Here is a 23,960-nt window from a genome sequence, read left to right on the forward strand (position 1 = left end):
CACCATAATGACAATGTGAAAGAAGTTTGTTTTGAAATCTTTGCAGTTTATTAAAAATAAAAAACAAAACAAAAAAACCCCAATGAACATAAGTATTCCCAGCCTTTGCTCAATCCTTTGTTGAAGCCCCTTTAGCACCAATTCCAGCCTCGAGTCGTTTGGAGGATGTTGCTACAAGCTTGGCACACCCATTTTTGGGTGATTTCTCTGTACATTGCTGCATTCATCTTTCCTTCCATCCTGACTAGTCTCCCAGTTCCTGCCACTGAAAAACATCCCCACAGCATGATGCTGCCACCACCATGCTTCACTGTAGGGATGTATTGTCCAGGGAGTGAGCGGTGCCTGGTTTCCTCCAGACATAACACTTGCATTCAGGGCAAAGAGTTCAATCTTTGTTTCATCAGACCAGAGAGTTTTGTTTCTCATGGTCTGAGAGCACCTCAGGTGCCTTTTGGCAAACTCCAGGCGGGCTACCATTTACCTTTTACTGAGGAGTGGCTTTCATCTGGCCACTCTACCATACAGGCCTGATTGGTGGAGTGCTGCAGAGATGGTTGTTCTTCTGGAAGGTTCTCCTCTCTCCACAAAGAAACACTGGAGCTCTTTCAGAGTGACCATCGGGTGCTTGGTTACCTCCCTGGCTAAGGCCCTTCTCCCTTGATCGCTCATTTTGGCTGGGCGGCCCGCTCTAGGAAGATTCCTGGATGTTCCAAACTTCTTCCATTTATGGATGATGGAGACCACTGTGCTCATTGGGACCTTCAATGCTGCAGACATTTTTCTGTATTCTTCCCCAGATCTGTGCCTTGTACAATCCTGTATCAGAAGTCTATGGACAATACCTTGGACTTCATGGTTTGGTTTGTGCTCTGACATGCACTGTTATCTGTAAGACCTTCTATATATAGGTTTATGCCTTTCCTGATCATGTCCAATCAGCATAATTCCCCACAGGTGGGCTCCAATCCACTGAATGTCCCACAGGTGGACTCCAATCCGCTGAATGTCCCACAGGTGGACTCCAATCCGCTGAATGTCCCACAGGTGGACTCCAATCCGCTGAATGTCCCACAGGTGGACTCCAATCCGCTGAATGTCCCACAGGTGGACTCCAATCCGCTGAATGTCCCACAGGTGGACTCCAATCCGCTGAATGTCCCACAGGTGGACTCCAATCCGCTGAATGTCCCACAGGTGGACTCCAATCAAGTTGTGGAAACATCTCAAGGATGATCAGTGGGAACAGGATGCACCAGAGCTCAATTTTCAGTGTCATGACAAAGGCTGGGAATACTTATGTACATTGGGTTTTTTTTTTCATTTTTTTTTTTAATAAATTGTAAAGATTTCCAAACAAACTTCTTTCCCCTTGCCATTATGGGGGATTGTTTGTAGAATGTGGAGGGAAAAAATGAATTGAATCCATTTTGGAATAAGGCCGTAACATAACAAAATGTGACAGAAGTTAAGCGCTGGGAATAATTTCTGGATGCTCTGTACTCTACCTCTGAATCATAATAGACAAAATGCTTGAAAAAGCCTCTTGTGTAATGAGGACAACGGCCTCTTCCCCACAACTCTGGCCTGGTGATTTTGGGGGTCTACAGATGAGGGTCTTATTGGAATCTGGAATCCTCTTTAATGATAAGGGGGCACCCAGATACCATGCCCTCCTGTATTTGAATGAGTAAGGGGTACATAGTGACTCTACTCATTCACAAAACAGTCCCACAATGTACAACCCCCGTCAATCACATCGACCAGTGATGTAGATCCCCATCAAACACCCACTGACCCAATTGAAACAAATAAATGTAAATGAAGGGGTGGGGTCTCCCAGATGACATTGTTGCCCATATATGGGTATGTACATGACCATATTTGATCACAGGATCCCCGTGAGATTATTGACCAAATATGGTTTTGTCTATAGTTGGCCACAGGCATCACCAGGGTGACCACGCCCATTTGTTTACATTTTAGTGGCGGGGACCAGAGGCATTCAACTGAAGGAAGCAGCAGCAATGGACGTGTGCCAGCAGCTGGAGGACCTATATCACTGGACATCATGATAAATGTTGGATGTACATTGTGGGACTTTTTTAGGTCTTTTTAACCGCTTCCCGCCCGTCCTATAGTAAAATGATGGCTGGGCGGGAGCTCTCCTGTTCTGGAAATATTATGACCCCATCCCCAGAACGCACCTCTCACGTGCCCCACGAGCCCAACAGCAGATGACAGATCACTGTACCGGCAAGCTGCCAGTACCATCTGATCACTGTGGCCAATCACAGCAGATCACATGACAGCTGTACACAATGGATGTTTTTCATTCATACCATTCATTATGTACTATTGTGTTGATCTCTGATTGGTCAAAGTGATCACATAGTACAGACAGGGCCAGTCAAAGCCCATCTGTACTGTGTGATTAGCTGTGGCCAATCACAGCTAATCACCATAGTAAACACTGAATGAACTGATTTCTTTAAAAAAAAAATGGTTGTTTATACCAGTGATGTTCACGCAATTGATACACAGAGTAGTACGGTGTCACTATGGTACCCTGTGTTGCTCTGGTCACAGTATGCAAAAAAATATAATACAAAAAAGAAAATATTTAAAAATGGATTTTTTTTTTCCAATTACATACTGTCACCAGTCAGTGTCCCTGATCACCACCACACCACCCATATTATGACTGTACTGCGCTGGTGACTGTATAGAAAAAAAAGTTAAAAAAAAATGTTTTATTTAATTTCTTTATTTTTCCAAAAATTGTGACAAAAATTAAAACTTCAAAAAACTCGCCATGCCTCTTACTAAATACCTCAGACTGTCTACTTTCCAAAAAGGAGCATTTGGGGGGATTTGTACTGTCCTGACATTTGGGGGGGATTTGTACTGGCCTGACATTTGAGAGTGTTTGTACTGTCCTGACATTTGGGGGGGGGGATTTGTACTGTCCTGACATTTGGGGCAGGGGGGGGATTTGTACTGTCCTGACATTTAGGGGGATTTGTAGTTTCCTGACATTTGGGGGATATCTGTACTGTCCTGACATTTAGGGGATATCTGTACTGTCCTGACATTTGGGGGATATCTGTCCTGTTCTGACATTTGGGGGATATCTGTACTGTTCTGACATTTGGGGGATATCTGTACTGTCCTGGCATTTGGGGGATATCTGTCCTGTCCTGACATTTGGGGGATATCTGTCCTGTCCTGACATTTGGGGGATATCTGTCCTGTCCTGACATTTGGGGGATTTCTGTACTGTCCTGACATTTGGGGGATATCTGTACCGTTCTGACATTTAGGGGATATCTGTACTGTCCTGACATTTGGGGGATATCTGTACTGTCCTGACATTTGGGGGATATCTGTCCTGTCCTGACATTTGGGAGATACCTGTACTGTTCTGACATTTGGGGGGATATCTGTACTGTTCTGACATTTGGGGGGAATATCTGTCCTGTCCTGACATTTGGGGGATATCTGTACTGTTCTGACATTTGGGGGGATATCTGTACTGTCCTGACATTTGGGGGATATCTGTACTGTTCTGAAATTTGGAGGATATCTGTACTGTCCTGACATTTGGGGGGATATCTGTACTGTCCTGACATTTGGGGGATATCTGTACTGTTGACATTTGGGGGATATCTGTACTATTCTGACATTTGGGGGATATCTGTACTGTCCTGACATTTTGGGGATATCTGTACTATTCTGACATTTGGGGGATATCTGTACTGTCCTGACATTTGGGGGATATCTGTACTATTCTGACATTTGGGGGATATTTGTACTGTCCTGACATTTGGGGGATATCTGTACTGTTCTGACATTTGGGGGTATTTGTACTTGTCTGACATTTGGAGGATATTTATACGGTCCTGACATCTGGGGGGGGAGTTGTTTTGTCCTTCAAGAAATTAGATTGGCCGGCAGTACATCAGGATTGTTTGATCTTTAGATAAAAAACATAATTTTAGCAGACGCTATAACTTTCCTTCAGACTAAATAATAAACACTGATTTGGGTTATTTTCACCAAAGAAATTGAAGCAGAATACATTTTGGCGTAAATTTATGAAGAAAGATTATTTATTTGCAATATTTTGTTGCAGAAACGAAGTGCACGTTTTGTTCCCAAAAAAGTCAGTTATTTTTTCATATATTTAGCAAAAACTAAAAATCCCAGTGGTGATTAAATGCCACCAGCTGGAAATTGGCCTGGGCAGAAAGGGGGTGAAAGTGTCAGTTTTGAAGCAGTTAAAGGCCTTGTTCCCCCTGGCTAGGTAAAAAGAAGGGGGGTGCACTCATTTGCATCCAGATCACCCTAGATAACACCCACATGCAATGCTGAGCCTCCATAGTTTAAAGAACTGAAATTCATTTATTGAAAATGGCAGGGCAAGGGACAGTCAGGCTGAGGAGAAAAGGTGAAGATGACACTGGACCTCCTCCAGTCATGAAATGAAGCAGACTATCTGCCTCTCTGCATCTTCTAATGCACATTGTGGAGCTCACAGTGTGCAGTGAAATACAACTGTACGAGACTAAAGACAAGGCTGGAATTCAGCTTGAAATCTGCAGATTGGACACTCTGAGATCGTCCTATTGTAGAAGAACAACAAGTCCCAGCATATCCTGCAGTATTATTTTTTGCAGTAGAAGCTTCTATATGGCTGCAGTGAAAAGTGAAAGAAGGTGAAAAGGCAGACAGAGGTATCAGTTGTCCTCCAATATTCATCAGTTCAGATCAGAAGATCATCTTCTTCTCACAGATGTACTTTGCTTCTTCGGAACAGTGACGATCATTCCAGTCCTTCCACTCATCAGTATGCCTTATCGTAGCACAGTCTTCCCCTCCTCCAAAACTATGACCTGTCCAATCATCGGGCTGATCCTGCCCCCAGAACCTGAAGGACAGAAGAGACAATAGTGATTAGACCAACACAGGAACTGAGCAGAACTGGGAAAAATGCTATAAAATGAGATTTTCAAAGTCTGAGCCCAACAACTGTGATGGACTGCAAGAGAGCCGGCCACACGCTACACTTGGATGGTACAATCTACTGAGGTTAGATGGGTGGTGGCCACACGCTACACTTGGATGGTACAATCTACTGAGGTTAGATGGGTGGTGGCCACACGCTACACTTGGATGGTACAATCTACTGAGGTTAGATGGGTGGGGGCCACACGCTACACTTGGATGGTACAATCTACTGAGGTTAGATGGGTGGTGGCCACACGCTACACTTGGATGGTACAATCTACTGAGGTTAGATGGGTGGTGGCCACACGCTACACTTGGATGGTACAATCTACTGAGGTTAGATGGGTGGTGGCCACACGCTACACTTGGATGGTACAATCTACTGAGGTTAGATGGGTGGTGGCCACACGCTACACTTGGATGGTACAATCTACTGAGGTTAGATCAGTGGTGGCCAACCAGATCCATGCATGGCCCATATTAGGTTTGTGATGAGTTCTTCCTCCACCTCTTTCCCTGATTGAATATGTGAAGAATTCTCTCTTCCAGGTCCTTCCCAACATAAGGAGTTCTTTCCCTTCACTCCTTTACCCATGTGCCTATGTGATGAGTTTTTTTCCCTCATCTTTTTCTAATTGGCTATGTGAGAAGTAGGGATGAGCCAATGGTTTGGCCTGAACCTAGGCTGTTAGGATGAACACCCAAACTTTTGCACATTTGTCTTCCTGTTCGGTGGGAGATGAGTATTTTTACCTTTTCTATACATAACAGCTTCCTGCTGTCAATGGTTCTGAAAGAAGCAGCAAGTGTTGGCACCCAATGCGTCCCTATCAACCATCTCCGGCACATTGCTTACATGGGTGGGAATCTCAGGCTTCGTAAGCAAAGGGGCGGGGATAGCAGAAATGTATCTGCCGAAATATGGTCACTGGCCATATTTTGGCAATGACTTTTACCAAACATAGCCATGGCCATATTTGGTCAATGATATCACTACTTCCCCTCCTCTTCCCTTATATACGGTAGCTGATAACAGCATGGGGAGCTGTCATTCGGCAAGCAGTACTCTCCGGGATGGACTTGTTCACTGGTAAACTAAGTTTTTAACTCCGATGAGCTGTCAGGCATCAAGAATGTTGATGAATTTACAAGGAGGGTCTCTTTTGTAGAATTTGTTTTCAAAAAAGATCTTAGGGTGTCTTTATTTCCGGGTTACACAATTACTATATACCTTACTCATTCACATGGAGGGAGGGTGGTATGTGTGGGCCCCTATATTTTAACAGGGGAGTCCAGATTCTGATAAGCTCCTCCACAGACCCCCACAACCACTGGCCATGGTCCTGGGGAACAGGCTCTTGCCTTCATCAACATGAGGACAAGATTCTTTGCCAGGGGGGTTCTCCCTGGCATGGTATCACCCCAAGTTAAGGTCATGTGGTCATGGTTCAGGAGGAGGGCAAAAGCTTACTTTCCTGGCCAGCCAGGCTCCATGCTTGGATTAAGGGTCGGGTGTAGCTTCTTAGGGAGACCTTGTGTACTTTTTTGGGGGGTTTTTTGTATGAGGATTTCCCTTAAAATCCATACCAGATTCAAAAGGTCAGGGGAGGGGTGTCTCTACTCACATTTGCTTCTTATTCTTGCTGTAGGAAAATTAAAGAGGATGAATCTCCCCAGCATGGACACAGACAATAAAAACCCAACAGAAAGATGATTTTCAGAAGGAATCTAGAGAGGGGATCAGGCGAGTATAAAACCTGAAAACCTTTAGTGTATCCTAATGGCGCTATAAAGAGAATCATAAATCATTATTACACTACATTAACAATTACTTAGTTATGTAAAAATTATGAGGTCCTTAGAGACAAGAAAGAACAGATTTGTTTTTGCTGAAAAGATAAGGTAGGTCGCTAAGTCATGATAGGTGGGTGTAGCTTTTTTTTTCTGGCGTTTGAATAGGTATAGATACCCAAGAGGGCCATCTCAGGATTTTAATACTTTGATTAATAAGGTGTTCTATGGTGGGAGCTTTTGAGAAGGTTGTAAAATATCGTATTGTCTCGATATTTTAATAACATGTATTGATGAGAAATGTTCAGATAGAAAGTCCTTCCACTTCTTGCATAAACTCAAAAAGATGATTTAATAATAATGTTGCATAAAATGAGAAATAAAATATTGTAATACAGAATGTTTAAATAATGTCCAAAAAATATAGTTAAGTTCTTGATAATAAGATTGTATATATGTATATGTTTGTGTGTGTGTGTATCGCATCAAGGCTTCTAGCAAAGTGTGTCCTTAAAAAGTCTTTGTTCTGCTCTTAAAAGAGCAATCCAGCCCCCACCATCTCCTAAAAATGGGCTGATCTTCTCTTGTGTTCCTTGTAGTCCCACCAAGATAATTGGAAACAGATGTGTATATATAACAAACCTCCAGTCTACTTCTCCTAAAGTCTGAGTGTAACCTAAGAAGGCCTAGACATTCCATCAATCAGAGTAAATTACATGTATTACACACACATATATATATATATATATATTCTCCTAAAAGTAATCTTAATAAGAGTTCTCATATATAAATATCGTAATCAAGAAATATTACAGTATAAATCTTGTAAACCTAACACGTATGAAATAGATTTTTACAATTCTCTAGTTAGTGAAACATAATCTCTTACATAGATGAGGGAGGATGGATAGACCAATTGCTATCACATGTGTGGCTTTAATGTAAAGAAAACTCAAGATATATGTTCATATGTATATTCACAGACTATGAAGTCTAATTACTTACTTTTCCCAATCTAGAACAAATATAAATATAATAACTCAATTATTCTATTAAGATCCAACTCATCCATACATATGTTAGTACTGTTAATAAGAAGATATTAGATATTAGGTTAAGGAAAGCTTCTAACAAAGGTTCTTGGATTATCTGCCGCTGTTCTATTGCCTGCCTGGACATTTGCAGCCATATTGCCATGTAGGATAGAAATGAATGGAAGTGTAGCATTTGTTGTTAGGAACACGTGACTTCCTTTGGCCACAGGGCTGCACTGCCGCCAGGGTGTGTAAGTCTCTAGAGGAAGTGACGTCACAGTGACATCACTTCCTCCTCAATAAAGTAAGACAGGATTTGATATCTGTCTCAGCTTGTTAGATAAGTGCGGCATCGTGTGGCGGGCAGTGAACACACAGTCTTGATTTGCAGAGAATGTTGTACTGAACAGTAAATTAACATCACAACAGGCCTGGTGGAGATCTCACCTGTCCGGAGCCACTTACAGAGGTTAGAAGACTCGGGGATGCCAAGAACATCTACCATGAGGAATGAAGTGCGGCCTGGCCAGTTCACACCCAAATGGGCAGCTTCCTGAAGAGATAGATGTAGCCCCTGCTCTCTCCCTACTCCTCTGGAACCTTTCCCTATGGCTACTACTGTCCATGTCAGATGGGGAACCTGTCCACTTGTATAAAGCATGCCAAACCGAGGGGAAAGAGTCTTAAATAGACTCTGCCTGACCTAAGATGGCCACAAGGTCGTGTGGAGAATATGCTTTCAACAAGATCACTGCTCAATTGAATGAGGAAATCATAGAGAAACAATTTCTCTTGACTTTCTTTCCTACCTGCATTGCCGCTGCAGATGAGCACCACATGCATAGGAGAAAATAGACTGCACCTGCCTAAATACTGATATGTTACAGGTAGTATGCCCCATCCCCGTCCTACCCTCCACTTATGTCTACATATGTCAGGAAGTCAGAAACATCAGGAAATGGAAAGTATTAGGGATGAAAGAATTGCCAAAGAATCCACAGATCCTATTTCTAACTTTTACGTCCGTCTAGAAATGAAGATATTTGATTTTGATGTAGTTTAGATTTTAGGATACTCGTCTTTCACTCACACTAGGAGACAAGTGGCTGCATATCAAGTACATAGATCCCGAGAAGAGGCGGCACCCCGCTGGAACATTTTATTACAAAGTCAGTCTCTCTGCCAACCCCCCCCCCCCCCCCCCACTGGCACACTCTGCTCAGAAGGGCTGGATCAAAAGGACTGACTCATAGATTATTATTGATAACATGTATTATGACAGTACAAGGCCATGCCACTGGGAAAATGGTCATAAAAAGGACACAAGGTTCCACGTGTGTAGAGTACGGGGCTCTGGAATACTTATTCTGAGCTGAGAAAAATATTTTTAAAGTTTTCTCAGGATTTTGTTAATCCTGGATTGGGTTCCGTAGTTTGGAGATTTCATATTGCCTTGGTAGGAAAGAAATCTCCAACCCAGTGTCCAGGTTTTGTTGAAGACCAGCAGGGTGTGTGTCCAGGTACACACAACCTTTATAATGATGGATTGAGACTAGTTCAGAGCTCCAGCCAGACAGAAGTGTGTTCCCATTTTGGCAACATGGCTTCACCTTAGGAGACAGATGTGAGCTAGCATCACTGGGCACATTGAAGACGAGCTGTGTTAGTTAACAGACTTGAAGCCTTGTGCATTGAAGAGCCATTGGTTTGAGGGACCCAATGCTAAGAGAGAGCGAGGTGGCTTGATGTTTTTGTTGCCTGGTTAAAAAAGCATCTACTACTGAGTCTAATCACCCCATATCACAGTACATTATTGTTCTCTGGGTGAAGAAGTATTGTAAAGCACTGGGTGGAGTGAAATCCGCACATTCCTAACCCCAGAAACCACTAAACAGCTCATCCACTCCCTCATCATATCACGACTCGATTACTGCAACTCCCTCCTCACTGGCCTGCCTCGCCGCTGGCTATCCCCGCTTCAGTCCATCCTGAATACGGCTGCCAGACTCATTCACCTTTCCAACCGCTCCATTTCTGCCACCCCCCCTCTGCCAATCCCTCCACTGGCCTCCACTCAGTGTCCTCCACCCCCCTCTGCCAATCCCTCCACTGGCTTCCGATTGCGCAACGGATCAAATTCAAAATCCTAACGCTGATGTACAAAGCTGTCCACCATACTGCCCCGAACTACATCACCGACCTAATATCCAAGTACCGCCCAACACGCACACTCCGCTCCTCACAAGACCTCCTTCTCTCTAGTTCCCTGGTCTCCTCCTCCCATGCCCGCCTCCAGGACTTCTCCAGGGTGTCACCCATCCTCTGGAACTCCCTGCCCCAACCCATCAGATTATCACCTACTCTCCTCTCCTTTAGGCGCACCCTGAAAACCCACCTCTTCAGGGAAGCCTACCCCACCCCCTGCTAACTTGACTGACCTCCTCCACTCTTCCTACCACTCCATCCCCCACAGCTTTCTCCTCCTGTGCCACCATCCCCTCCCTCCTAGATTGTAAGCTCGATAGAGCAGAGCCCTCGATCCCCTCATGTTTTGCATTGTATTGTTATTGTACTGTCACATGTTCTGTCCCCCTTTGTAATGTACAGCGCTGAGCCAACTATTGGCGCTTTATAAATACTGTATAATAATAATATTAATAAGTCTCAACAATATACTTCAGCTCAAGGATCCATCAGCTTGTCACCTTTTCATATAATTTTACCAAATCCTAGTTTTGGAGATATGTGAGGAGGGTTTTGATATTCGGGGTTTCAGTGTCTTACTTTGGAGTTATGTCATAAGGGGTTCCATCCACCCATCTCCAGGTTCCATCTGCATCTGTTAGACCGATCCACCAGTATTTGCCTTTTGCAATCCCAAGAAGAAAATTCTTAAGAAAGACAAGAGAGAGAAGTTGTTAGAAGATGAATTATTGTACACGTATGGCTGATTAGGTGACATGACAGTTTAGCTACCAATAGATTTTTGGATTGGATAGAAAACTGGGGCACCAGGAGGAAAACCACAAAAATGATGAGAACACTTCACACCTCAACACAAATGTAATCCTCCCCCCAGGACACAGACATGGTACGGCCCATCTCCTGGCTCATGACACGCTTGAGGTCAGCCTTAGAAAATGGACAGCAAGGTTAAAAAAGAAAAAAAGGAGGAGAGAGGACATTTATTCTAGAAAAACAATCTTTTGGCAGTGTGTGGGGATCCAACATAACATCATGACACTTCGAACTGAGGATTATGCCTAGAAACCAATTGATTCCGAAAACAGAAAAACAACTTTAAAGTGAATATGCCATAATATAAACACGGGGTGCCACTGCTGACCCCCTACTAAATATACCAGATTGGTGGCTGCTACATTAGCTCACTGGAATCCATAGATGAATCTTTGTCCTAGGTTGGCGAATCAAAACTCCAAAGCCAGGGAGTCAGCATGAGAGCCTGAAAACTCACAATTTTATAAGGAGACATCAAGAATGGCTGACTCCATGTTTCTCTTAGGACAGGTTTTCTTTACTGCTACTCCCCATTGTCTAGCTGTTTCAAAGGATGTGCAAGTCATTGAAGCGGAAGCCGACCAAAGTTTCTTTTTCCATGTTTATAAATGTCAACAGCCCACCATGAAAAAAGATTAAAAAGTAGGACTTTGCCTTGCGGTTGGAAATAAAAAAAAAAAAAAAAAAAAAGCTTAAGTGCAGTCTAAATCAGGGGTCTGCAAACTTTCTAGACAAAGGGCCAGTTTACTTTCCTCCAGACTTTTTTTTTTTGGGGGGGGGGGGCGGTCTGTGACCATTGGGAGTTGAAATTGTCCTGGTGTCAGTGGGAGTAAACAATGCATCTTTGGTATCAAGGGGAGGAATAGTGTCCCATTGCTGGTGTCAGTGTGAGTGCCTCATCATTTGTGTCAGTGGGAGGAATAGTGCCCCATTTTTGGTGTCAATGGGCCCCATTGCTGATGTCAGTAGCAGGAAATATGCATCATTGTTGGTGTCAGTGGGAGGAATAGTGTCTTGAATCAGTGGGAGGAAAAGTGCCTCCCCTCAAGGGCTGGATAAAGGCAAGCAAAGGGTCGCAGTTTGGAGACCACTGATCTAAATAAAAACAGAAAAATCAGCACATGGGGCATAACTTACAATCAGAAGGATGTGTCCCTTGTGCTGATGCCTCTTGCTTTAGGTGAAACCCTCCTTCGTCCCCCCATCTTTGCCACTGTAGTCTTCCGCTGTGGTGGGCATTAATACAACTAAGGGCTCTCATCAAGAAAGGCCGACTATGGCCTCCTTTTTCACCCAGATGCTCCATTCACAGAACACTACATCTTCTATGAATGGAATACAGTCTAATAATGGAGGGGGGGGACCCATCCATCATCCACCCATCCTCCATTCGGAGGTTGCTTCCCATTCATAGAATAGAGGGTTTTATTTATTACTTGGGTATAATGGGAATACTTCAACCATGAAGCCAGGAGGATATCAGTAAGATTTTTTTCCTTAAAGAGAACCTATGAGAGACGGTTTTGAGGAAGAAGCCGCTGGGCTTTGAAATGTGTAATCATACCCCTCTGCTTCATGTTCTGCCCACAGTGACATCACATCTGGTCCAGTGCCCCTGTGTGTTCCTGCCTGGTTCTTGGGATTACCTGGCTCATCCTAAAGCAGCATTGGATCCTACTGGTGGCCACAGCAGTACCCAGACAATCCACCTCACAGACCCATGGAGAGCAGTGGTTTATATCATAGAAACATGCTTTGTTCTGAAAGCTAAATATGAGTTGGCAGTTGTATTTTATTAACCATCTGAAGACCACCTTATAGCAGTTTTACTGCTACAGGGCAGTCCTCATGCGCAAAATCACGTGTATATATATATATATATATATACATGATTTTGCACTTCTGCCATAGGGGGTGCGTGCCCTGCCATCGGCTCGCTTCTGCTGTGAAGACTCACCGCAGAAGCTGGTCTGTGAGTTCCGGTGATCGGCACCTGCTGATCGTCCGGAAAGGAGAAAGAACAAAGCTCTGCCTATGTAAACAAGGCAGAGCTCTGTTCTGACAGGTGGGGAAGTGATGGATCTTGTGTCCGTGCAAAGCTGTGAGCAGGATCCTTCACTTCCCCTAGTACAAGCAACACCTAGTGTACAACAAGCACATAGCTAGGCACACAGTTAACCCTTTGATTGCCTTAGATGTTACCCCGTTCCCAGCCAGTGTCATTAGTACAGTGTCAGTGTATATTTTTAGCACTGATCGCTGTATTAGTGTCACTGGTTCCCACAAAGTATCAGTTAGTGTAAAATTGTCTGCTGCAATATCGCAGACCCACTATAAGTGCCCGGTCATACCAGTGCAACTTGGGAATCGATATCACACCTGAAATCGCATCTAATGTACAGTTGTGTCCAAAATTATTCAACCCCCAATGCTGTAAAGGGGTTTAGGGACTATAGTGTACATTTGGAATTGTATTCAGAATCAAATCCTACAAGGACGTTGTAACTACCCAAATGCAACTAAAATGACATCAATTGTTTATGTAATACAGTAGTAAATGGTTCTTATGTGGTTTCTTCATTGCCACAATTATTCAACCCCTTAAAGACTACCACTCTGAAGAACAGAGGTTCATACAGGTGCTTTCCATCAGGTATTGAAAACACCTGTGGATGTCACCGAGCAGCAATCAAGCATAATAAGCACCAATTAGGCAGCTTTAAAATGACTGTGATACTCAGCTCCTTCTAGACATTTACTGGTGTGGTTACAAACATGGTGAAGGCAAGAGAATGGTCCAGGAAGACAAGAGAAGAGGTGATTTCTCTTCACAGGAAGGGCAATGGCTATAAGAAGATTGCAAAGATGTTAAACATACCAAGAGACACCTTAGGAAGCATCATTCGCAAATTCAAGGCAAAGGGCACTGTTGAAACGCTACCTGGTCGTGGCAGAAAGAAGATGCTGACTTCGACTGCTGTGCGCTACCTGAAGCGTAGAGTGGAGAGAAGTCCCCGTGTGACTGCTGAGGAACTGAGAAAAGATTTGTCAGATGTGGGTACAGAAGTTTCAGCCCAGACAATAAGACGCACACTGCGTAATGAAGGCCTCCGTGCCAGAACTCCCAGGCGTACCCCCTTGCTGTCTCCAAAGAATAAGAAGAGTCGACTGCAGTATGCCAAAAGCCATGTGGACAAACCACAAAAGTTGTGGGATAGTGTTCTGTGGACTGATGAAACAAAATTAGAACTGTTTGGGCCCATGGATCAACGCTATGTTTGGAGGAGGAAGAACAAGGCCTATGATGAAAAGAACACCTTGCCTACTGTGAAGCATGGTGGAGGGTCAATCATGCTTTGGGGCTGTTTTGCTTCTGCAGGTACAGGGAAGCTTCAGCGTGTGCAAGGTACCATGAATTCTCTTCAGTACCAGGAGATATTGGATGGAAACGTGATGCAGTCCGTCACACACCTGAGGCTTGGGAGACGTTGGACCTTTCAACAGGACAATGATCCCAAGCATACCTCCAAGTCCACTAGAGCATGGTTGCAGAGGAAAGGCTGGAACATTTTGGAGTGGCCATCGCAGTCACCAGACTTAAATCCGATTGAGAACCTCTGGTGGGACTTAAAGAAAGCAGTTGCAGTGCGCAAGCCTAAGAATGTGACTGAACTGGAGGCCTTTGCCCATGAAGAATGGGCGAAGATACCCGTAGATCGCTGCAAGACACTTGTGTCAAGCTATGCTTCACGTTTAAAAGCTGTTATAACTGTAAAAGGATGCTGTACTAAGTACTAAGATTGAATGTCACTTGGGGGTTGAATAAAACTGATAATGCTGTGAGCACAGAAAAGACATTTGTGGTTATTTCATTATAACTGTTATGTTATATTTGTCTGACCTACAAGTGCCTCTTTAATGTAAATGTAAGCAAGATGACTGAATGATCAAAAGCAATGTCAAACTGGCCAAAACACTCAATTTCAGTGGGGGTTGAATAATTTTGGACACAACTGTATATGAATATTCGCGTCTTAACATTTCCAATTTGCTGCAACGTGATTTCTAAAGTAGTTCTGGCGGCTTTTTCTGCAGTTTTGCTGCGATTTCACATACATAAAATATAATGGAAATCTCGCTGAAAATTGAAAGAAATCGTTGAAAATCTTCACACGTCGCAATAAAGTCTTCAGAAAACGCACCTGAAATTGCACTGAAATTGCCTACAAATCACACAAATTTAAATTGCAGCGGTGTGACCGGTGACTAAGTCGCTGTATTTATTTAAAAAAACTAGCATTTATTAAAAACAATTCCAGCATATGTCCCATAGTTTGTAGATGCTATAATATCAATATACACTTATTGGGATTTTTTTAACCAAAGATATGTAGCAGAATTTTGGCCTTACTGTACTAAACTTATCTTCATAAAAAATGGTTACAGTAATGTGTAAGAACATACCAATCAGTTAGCCTCCATACACGTCTAAGTTACAAGGTCCAGAAGGATAATCAGACAAATTTGACTTGGAAAATAGATATATGCATTAGATCTATATCACATTTGGTGTCTAACAAATTGTAATTTCATGTTGCTAAATGAGATGTTGGTTGTCAGATTGTGAAACCTTGACAGATGGTAACATAGATGTGTAGCACTACCCCCTTGGGGGTTGCTAAGAATTTGGGTCCCTGTAAAGTCCTGCACAGCCAGGCAATCCGCATTCTCCACACAAACTTGCATCCAAACTCAGAAATAAGCCCTTGAGCTTGTTTTTAAAGTTTACTAAGGGGATTTGAACTGGGGTAGGGGGGTATAGGCAGGGGCGGACTGACAACTCATGGGGCCCCCGGGCAATAGGGGATCATGGGGCCCCTGTGTCCTTGCCCAAACTAAAAAAAGCCTATGAAAAAGCTACCAGGGGCATCTCATGGGGCCCCCTACTAACACCGGGCCCTCGGGCAGTGCCTGAGTTTCCAAATGGTCAGTCCGACCCTGGGTATAGGATGCTTAAGGGTACCGATAAACTGAGGACAAACATCTGGAACTATTCACAAGCTTCTTCTCTTCTACAACACCATCTTTGTTGGAGAGCTAACCATCACCCCACACCCTAGATGAAATTGTCCTCTTCACCCAGCAATCTAGAGAGTTGCCTGAGAAGGGGATCTGGTTTCTTTCCCTTTAAATTGATGAACAGTTACAAGCAGAGTGCTAATCTGATTTCCCACTAGAGTGCTCCTTATCCCTATCCGCCCAGGGAGTTCAGGTGTACTCACTCAGATCCTCACCTGTACCACTTGCGGGCTGACTGCTGCTACCAGGCCTATCAGCTTAACTGCTCCTGCCCTGCCATACAGGTGGTCCTCTCTCAGGGGGCCAGTGAGTTTCAAGCTGTCCACCTTTACTGATCCTGGCCTGAAGGTAGGCCCCATCCCAATGGGCCTCCTCACAGCCTCCTGCTTTCAGCCTCACATCTTGCTTTCTCCCTCTTCCACCGGACTCTCTCCACTGAAAAGGCTCAAACACTTTAAGGGAGTCTCAGCCCTTTGCCAAGCCTTCTGTTGGAGATTTTTTGAAGTCCCTCAAAAGTTTACCCAGCCACTCCTCAAATCCACTCACTGCCTCCAAGGCCTTCCTCCAGAAGCCTCAAAGCAGGTGGAAATTCCAGAGGAGCTAGCCTGCAGAGCCTTTCAGCCCTGACCACAATTAGACCCCTCTGGCTATTACATTTGGGCTGCTACTCAGCCTCTTTCTAACCATTGAGATCTAGCACCCCCTAACTAAACTAGGAGGGTTCTACAGATGTATTTACAATAATTGGCAGTTACAAACCTTTAGATTAAGTGGGGCTTTTCTGCAACACCCAATGAGGAGACAAGAAAAGACGTCTGTCCCCACAGCTCTGGGCTCCCAGCTTTACCATAGAAACTTAGGAGGAGTGCGAAGAGTCATCTACAATGGTCAGTGACTCTGATACATCAGATTGGACCTATTCTGCAAGATTCTGCAAAAACCTAAAGATCAGGTGGACTTTGCTTAAAGTGGCTGTAACCCTAAACAAAAAAAAAAAAAAAAAAAATATATATATATATATATATATATATATATACTGTTCCTTTAAGTCATAATATATAGAATAGTGCTTTTGCAGTGTCATATGTCCCTTTCCATGTTCTACAATACCTGGTTGATCCTTCTTGTTCTTGTGTTCCCTTGTTTAAACTGACCCTGCTAATCATGGCTGCTGAACCATGATAGCGTGGTCTGGTTACATGCCTCTGTCATCATGCTGTCTTCTCAGCGTCTCTGCATCTCCCCCTTTCTCTAACTGTCATTTCTGTAGACACTGTGTGAGCCGATCTCTTCCCCTCCTCTCCTCTCCCCTCCTGCCTTGACGGTATAACACATTCCATGGCAGCTGCTCCTCCCCTCCTCTTTGATAAAGTCAAATCTTGTAAATACTTTTATCCTCTCTGTTTTACGTCTATACAGTATGAAATGCAGTATGTGTTTTTTTATTTTAATTATAATGCTAAATACCTTTTTTGCCCAGCCCTGAGGTGCGGTCACATGTCTTCCCTTTGTTAGCTTGCACACATCAGAAGGGAATCTCAGCCCCTCCCACTGTACTCCTTTGGATTGGGATGGAGAGCAGAGGGAGGACATGTGACTGCACATCGAGGCTGTGCAAATAAGATATTTAGCATTATAATAAAATAATAATATGCACGCACACGCACACACGCACACGCACACACATTGCATTTAATATAGACCTAAAACAGAGAGGATAAAAGTATTTAAAAGATGTGACTTTACAACCAATTTTAAGTATTTTTCAATTTTAATCCTTTTATTGTTTTTGTAATATATATTTTTTTAATACCTGCACCTTTTTTTTCTTTTCATTAAAACAATATTTAAAAAAATCATGAAGCAGAACCATTGAATGCTCTACTTAGAAATCAAAGTATGGCAAAGAAAAGTCCCAATGGCCACACTTCCACCATCAAAACTTTTCTTTGCCATTGGAGCCTGTATGGACAAGGCCGGCACCTGGTATCAAGTATGTGGATATTGGTGTAGAGGGGACCGACCGACCTGGACCTGTTTTTAGAAATTAAAGAAATGTGTCTCCATGGAGAAGCTTCTATATAGTGTAAACTCTGTTACATTCCTGTCTAGATGAGGCAGCAAATGATGCCCACATTTGTTTCTGTTAAAACCCATAGTGGTGGCTACCATGTGTGTGCAAAGGGTTAACTATTCAGATAGCCTGCCTCAGTCACAATCACTTGCAGTGTGCCAGAGCTTAAATTGTTGTCCTGTAAACTGGAAATTCTCTTCACAAGGTGAGGCTGAGAGCATAATAATCAAATACTGCTGGCAGTGATGTGATTTGACAGGGGAAGTATCACAGTAGGAAGGGTCTATCTGTTCAGCATTCATACCATCTCGTCCTGGCCATTAATGACCACCAGGTGGGCCTTCTTGTCCTCGCAGTCTTTCTTGGAGGCGTCCCATGGTTGTGCGTTTGAAGACACATAGTAACAGCTGAGTCCATAATGTCTCCATCCCTCACTGCATAATGGATCAGAAGAGTCTGAGGGAGCAAGAAAGAGAATTATATGGGTCATGCTGGATTGTCATAGTTATAGCCGGACATTTCAGCCAAGATGGTAGAATTATAATAAAAGAAAATCAAAGATAAAAGGGGTCACACCCCCGACTTAGACCCTGAATTGTTATACATCTTGGAAACTCACTCAACAATGAGATCTCCCTCCCATAATTCCTGGCTCCGTTCCAGCACACCCGGGAGTTTTGTGTCTCCATCCAACTTTGTGTGTCACAGCTTTTGTTACATTCTCCATAATATAAAATACATACAAAATCCAGAGAAATGCTGGGAAACATTGCAATGGGCACAGCAGGCAGAATTAGATCAGAGCAGGAATGGTGGGGCCCCTCTATAATGCATGCAGTTCTACAGACCAAAAAACTCAGCACAGGGATGGTTGGAACTTCTCCTAATGGACACAGCAGGTGTATAGATCTGGCAATTAAATGCAGCAGGGGGGAGGAAGCAAAGAAGCTGCTCAGACCTGGGAATTCAGAAAAGGGATGGTGGAAACCCCTTATAATGAGCAGAGCAAGCGTACAGACCTGGCAATCCTGGTAGACCTGATAGGGATGGTGGGAACTCCTGTTTTTAGCACAATCAGTGTGCAGATCCAGGAACTCGATACAGGTCTCATTACATGTATACATTTTCTCATGAACAATAACCACATTCATAGTTAGAATTTTTCCATCTTCCTCTTTCAATTTTTCGAAAGCTCACATCAATTTGACCCTTAGAAAACTAAGATTTTATAAAATTCTGCCAGTGTTTTGTCAAACAGGAAACCCCAGGTGAGCTTTTATCAGTGGATTGACCTAGCTTTGACCAAATATGTAGGCAATGTTCTGGAAAGGCCTTCAACCAGCAACCCCAAGCTAGCTTTGATCAGTGGATTGGACCTTGCTTTGAACAAACATGGAGGTAATGTCCTGGAAGGTCCTTCAACTAGCCAGCACCAGGTAAGCTTTTATTAGTTAATTGGACCTAGCTTTGACCACACATGGAGGCAATGTTCTGGAAGGTCTTCAACCAGTAACCTCAGGTAAGCTTTCATACATGGAGGGAATGTTCTGGAAAATCCCTCAACCAGTAAACCCTAGATGAGCTTTCTTCTGTGGATTGGACCTAGCTTTGATTAAGCAAAGTAAATGTTCTGGAAGGGCCCTCAACTAGGCTACCTCAGTAAGCTTTTATTGGTGGATTGGGCATTGCTTTGACCAACAAAGGAGGCAATGTCCTGGAATGTCCTTTTTGTCCCTCCTCCCTTTTAGGGTCGGAGATCTGGAGCCAAGGCCTTGAGGTTAGTTTCCTGCATGCAGACTATATGATCCTCCTCTATGTAGACATCCAAATACCTAGAACTGCTGCTGGGTGCCATAGACACCTTGGATGTGATGTCAGCAGCCCCAACAGATTTAGAGCTGTCAGTCAAGTAGCACTCTATAGTATTCTCCTTTGCTCCTCCCCCAGCAGCTATATAAATGGTTATAAGGGAGGTGAAGGGGGTACAATAGAGCTCTGTCAACACAGACAGTCTATAGACTTTCCCAGAAGAGGAGAGACTATGATGTTCAAAGAGGGAGGGGGCTGTGCTTGTGAATTGACCAATTGAAACATTGTCAATTTTTTCTATTATGTTCAAAGGCTTAGTTCAACTAAATAAAAAAATACTTGTGGAAAAGAAACACACAGAAAGGTAGCACTTAAAATTCTTGAATTTTTTCACGTTTTTACCTGCATTTTTTTAAATTGCTAATGGGGTCTCTTTAAGAACCCAGGAAAGTAACTGGAACTCCCACGTAGAGAAGGCTCAGGATCCGTCTACACTGAATGTAAACCCTTGGGTGTTACTTGGCTAGATACTATATAGGTTCAGTTCCCACCTGAATCTGGTGACACCTCCGAATATACCCACAACACGTCGACACTCTGAGAATATGTTTTTTTTATGGACTTTATTGAAGAAGATTCCTCTGGGTACACACACCCTGCCCAGTGTATGGGTTCTAGCAGTACAGGGAGTGAGACCTTTCTGGCTTTTCACAAGCAGCCCCTGATCCATGTGGTCTCAACCCAAAATGTCTCCTTCCCCACGTGTGTCTTTCTTAGCCCCCTTCTTCCTCAACAGCCAATCATAAGTTCATTTACAGCAGTGCTGCTATGGGTGGATCAGCTGTAGCAACAACCAATCAGAGCACAGTCCTGTTTTTTTTCCTGTCTGTCTCTCACAAAGACAAAAAGAGAAAAAAATGCCTTGCAGCTGCTGTTTAAGATATAAAGCAACCAGCACTCTGCTACATGAAGTTACAGCATTGAGATATAATTGCTGCAAGGTGAAGGTCATCCCACCACATCCCCCCCCCCTGATTTTTGGTTAAGTTCAAGTGAAGTATGGACTTTAGCCCTTTAGAGGTGTCCCTGCTGCCCAGCTTGGACATTGAGATCGTATCTATCCCAGCTTTTTGGTCCTTGTGGGGTACCCTCTGCTCGGCCTTGCAAGATCGCAATTCAGCTTGGCTTCAGCTGCTTGCTTCTATTGGGTTAGAGGCTTAGCCCCCACAGGGAACGAGATTGCGACCCCCCCACACACACACATGTAAGGGTGTGACGCATGGATTAATTCTGGTGTGTAATGTTAAACTGCAATATGTTCTTTGGTCAGCAGATGGCAGCAAAGTACAAGAATCGATTTTGTAGTGACTTTTGCTAAGACAAGATAAATGCTTATTTACCCTATAAAGTTTAATGAATACTAATTTAGGGGCTGAGTAGGACCCTCAGAAGGGTCATAGTGAACTGTAAATGCAGGTTTGAGGCTGCAATTAAGAAATGACTTACTGCATCACAAACTCTATGGGAAGGGGAGGAGTTCCTGTGCTGAGGAGGAAGTGGAGTCTGGGTCTGGCTGTTGGATGCTGAGGACGTCTGGAGAATCTGTGTGGGGCCTGGAAGAGGATTTACGGCTCACAGTGGAAACTGGCGAGGGCACCTAAGGGAGATTCACAACGAGACCAGGAAACAAGTGACTGTATGGTCCGGTTCCGGAGTTGGTCAGAAGAAAGCACCAAGAGCCTGTCAGGGAACATAAGTGCGGCTTTGCCACAGCACATCGCACCACACGTGGTCAGTGACATTTTGGATATACCAGAAAGCTACACGAGACTTACTCCACTTTCCTTTGGATTACAAATAGTATTGCGCAATACTTAGGGTGCACCCCAACATTATATCTTGCTCAGGAACATTCAGGCGCAGCCAGGCTGCTTTCTGGACATCGGGGGAAAGTCCACAAGTACGGGGTCAGTGTTAGACAGTATTATCCTTACTGTATGGTTATGCGCTGTTATCATTCTGTTTACGTATGCTCAACTACATGATCACTATAACTGTTCAGTAAATGTAATTGTTTTAAAAGAACCGCTGTCTGTGTCTGTGTGGCATCGTGTACCCTCTGAATCTGTGGGCCCAGCCCTCGGCTTTCCTTCACACACACACTCTGCATTACTGTCTTTGATGTGATGTTCACAAACTATGTGCAAGCAGATAACTGAGGTGACGAGCTATCAATGTTCATTTTGTGAGTGGATGTATGGGTCTCTCTTAGAGGATATGTATAGGGAGCATCAATGGGAGGAGGCTGTGGACTGAGAGATGTCAGCCGGGGATGGAGGAGACACTGGACAACTGGACAGTCATCAGGCAGCACTTCTAGGTGTTGAAGCAAACTTTGTATATGGAAGATGATACCCTCTTACATGGGTCTCTCTTGCCTGATCAATGTGGTTCGGTGGATTGCCACGATCCATCTCTCCCAATGGATAGAGACAGTCCACGGGTCCTCTGGTTCAGGCTTGGTGTTCTGCTTTGTCTCCCGCTATCAGAGTGGCCTGCCTGGCAATGTAGCAGGCCGGGCAGTCAGTAAGCTCTTTCTGCTCTCTCTCTCTCCAATCCTGGCTCCTAGTTCAGCACTTCAGCCAACAGCAGACCTCCTTCTCTTTCAAGCTATTGTAAAGGCTGAAGGTTTTTTACCTTCGTGAATTCTATGCATGAAGGTAAAAAACCTTCTGTGTGCAGCACCCCCACCCCCAGCCCCCTCTATGCTTACTTTCGCCCCATCGAGATCCAGCGATGTGCATGAGAGCCTCAGCTGTCCTGGGTCTCTGCCTCATTGCCTGAGAGAGCAAGCAGGAGCCACTGGCTCTCGCTGCTGTCAATCACAGCCAGCCAGCCAATGAGAAGAGAGAGGGGGAGGGGCCAAGCCACAGCTCCATGTGTGAATGGACACAAGGAGCAGTGGGTGCCCCCATAGCAAGCTGCTTGCTATGGGGGCACCTGACAGAAAGGAGGAGCCTTGCGGGAGACCCGAGAAGAGGAGGATCGGGGCTCCTCTGTGCAAAACCACTTCACACAGCAGGTAAGTATAGACATGTTTGTTATTTTACAAAAAAAATGAACCTTTAGTATTGCTTTCAATCCCCCTCCGCACTCCTCTTCCTAAACTCCCGGGCTTTGATATATATATGCCCCTGTCCATACGCTACTGCTCCTGGGAAATATAGTCCCCGACACTCTGCTTATCTGCCAAGTCCTGCTGCTCAGAAATACAAGTTCCAGAGGGCTGTTCTGTACATGTGAGTAACCCTGAAGAGCAATCCACCACCATCTCATTCCCATTTTATGTATAACAAGTAATAACATTTCAATGGGTTGCAGAGGTCTGAAGATTTCCCCTTCCCCTACTCTCCCTTGTGTGTCTTTGTCCTTTTAATAAAGCTTTGGGCCAGTGGAACGCTTTTCCTCCACCCTTATCGCTCTTCTCTATCCCCCATCACACCCGTTGCTTATTGAATTGTTTTTGAAATGTTGCATGCTTTGTTGTAGTTGCTGGGCCATGTAGGACGTTTGGGGCAGGGGTCTAACTCAGGCACTGCATGTGTGACATGGTGCCACTTGGTAATTTGGTGGTACCTTAAGGGCCACACACTGCTTTCAGAGTAAGGGGTGTAATGCATGATGTGATGGTTCGGGGAACTCTGCCCCGCACAACACATTAGGCATCACACCGCAGGGTGAAGGTATTTATTGTACAATTGGAACTGTATTGTAATTATTATTATACAGGATATATATGGTGCAGACATAACAGTTCCAATGCAATTTGGTACAAGAGGAAACTGGGGGCCCGGCTCCTAAGAACTTACCATCTAGGAGGAAGGGTTGAGTGATACAAAAGGTAATAGCTGTGGGGGGAGGAGCTGATGGAGGAAATAAATGGCAATTTACTAGTTAGAAGAAGGATAGGCTTCTTTAAAGAGAAAAGTTTTCAGGGATTCTCTACAGGTGGATAGATTAGGAGATGGACAGATTGGGGTAGGGAGTTCCATAGGGTGGGAGAAGCTCGGGAGAAGTCCTGCAGGCAAGCATGAGAAGAGGTGACACTGGAACTAGAGAGCAGAAGGTCTTGGGAGGATCAAAGA

At 44.1% G+C, this 23,960-nt stretch overlaps 1 protein-coding gene across 1 annotated transcript in view; it reads right to left on the minus strand.

Annotated features, from left to right (window-relative positions):
* Positions 1 to 4,082: 4,082 nt before the first annotated feature.
* The window catches only part of LOC149435674 (C-type lectin domain family 10 member A-like), a 72,250-nt gene continuing 52,372 nt past the window's right edge, over positions 4,083 to 23,960 (minus strand). Inside the window, exons 8-10 of the mRNA XM_089662494.1 lie at positions 18,311 to 18,462; positions 10,620 to 10,726; positions 4,083 to 4,930 (exon numbers count right to left, since the gene is read on the minus strand). Of these exons, the coding sequence (XP_089518620.1) occupies positions 4,771 to 4,930; positions 10,620 to 10,726; positions 18,311 to 18,462 (419 nt within the window). The 3' untranslated portion in view covers positions 4,083 to 4,770. The remainder of the gene's footprint in view (positions 4,931 to 10,619; positions 10,727 to 18,310; positions 18,463 to 23,960) is intronic.

This window comes from Staurois parvus, unplaced genomic scaffold (genome assembly GCF_062004578.1).
Source record: "Staurois parvus isolate SC_StPar_1 unplaced genomic scaffold, SC_StPar_1.0 ptg001482l, whole genome shotgun sequence".
Lineage (NCBI taxonomy): Eukaryota > Metazoa > Chordata > Amphibia > Anura > Ranidae > Staurois > Staurois parvus.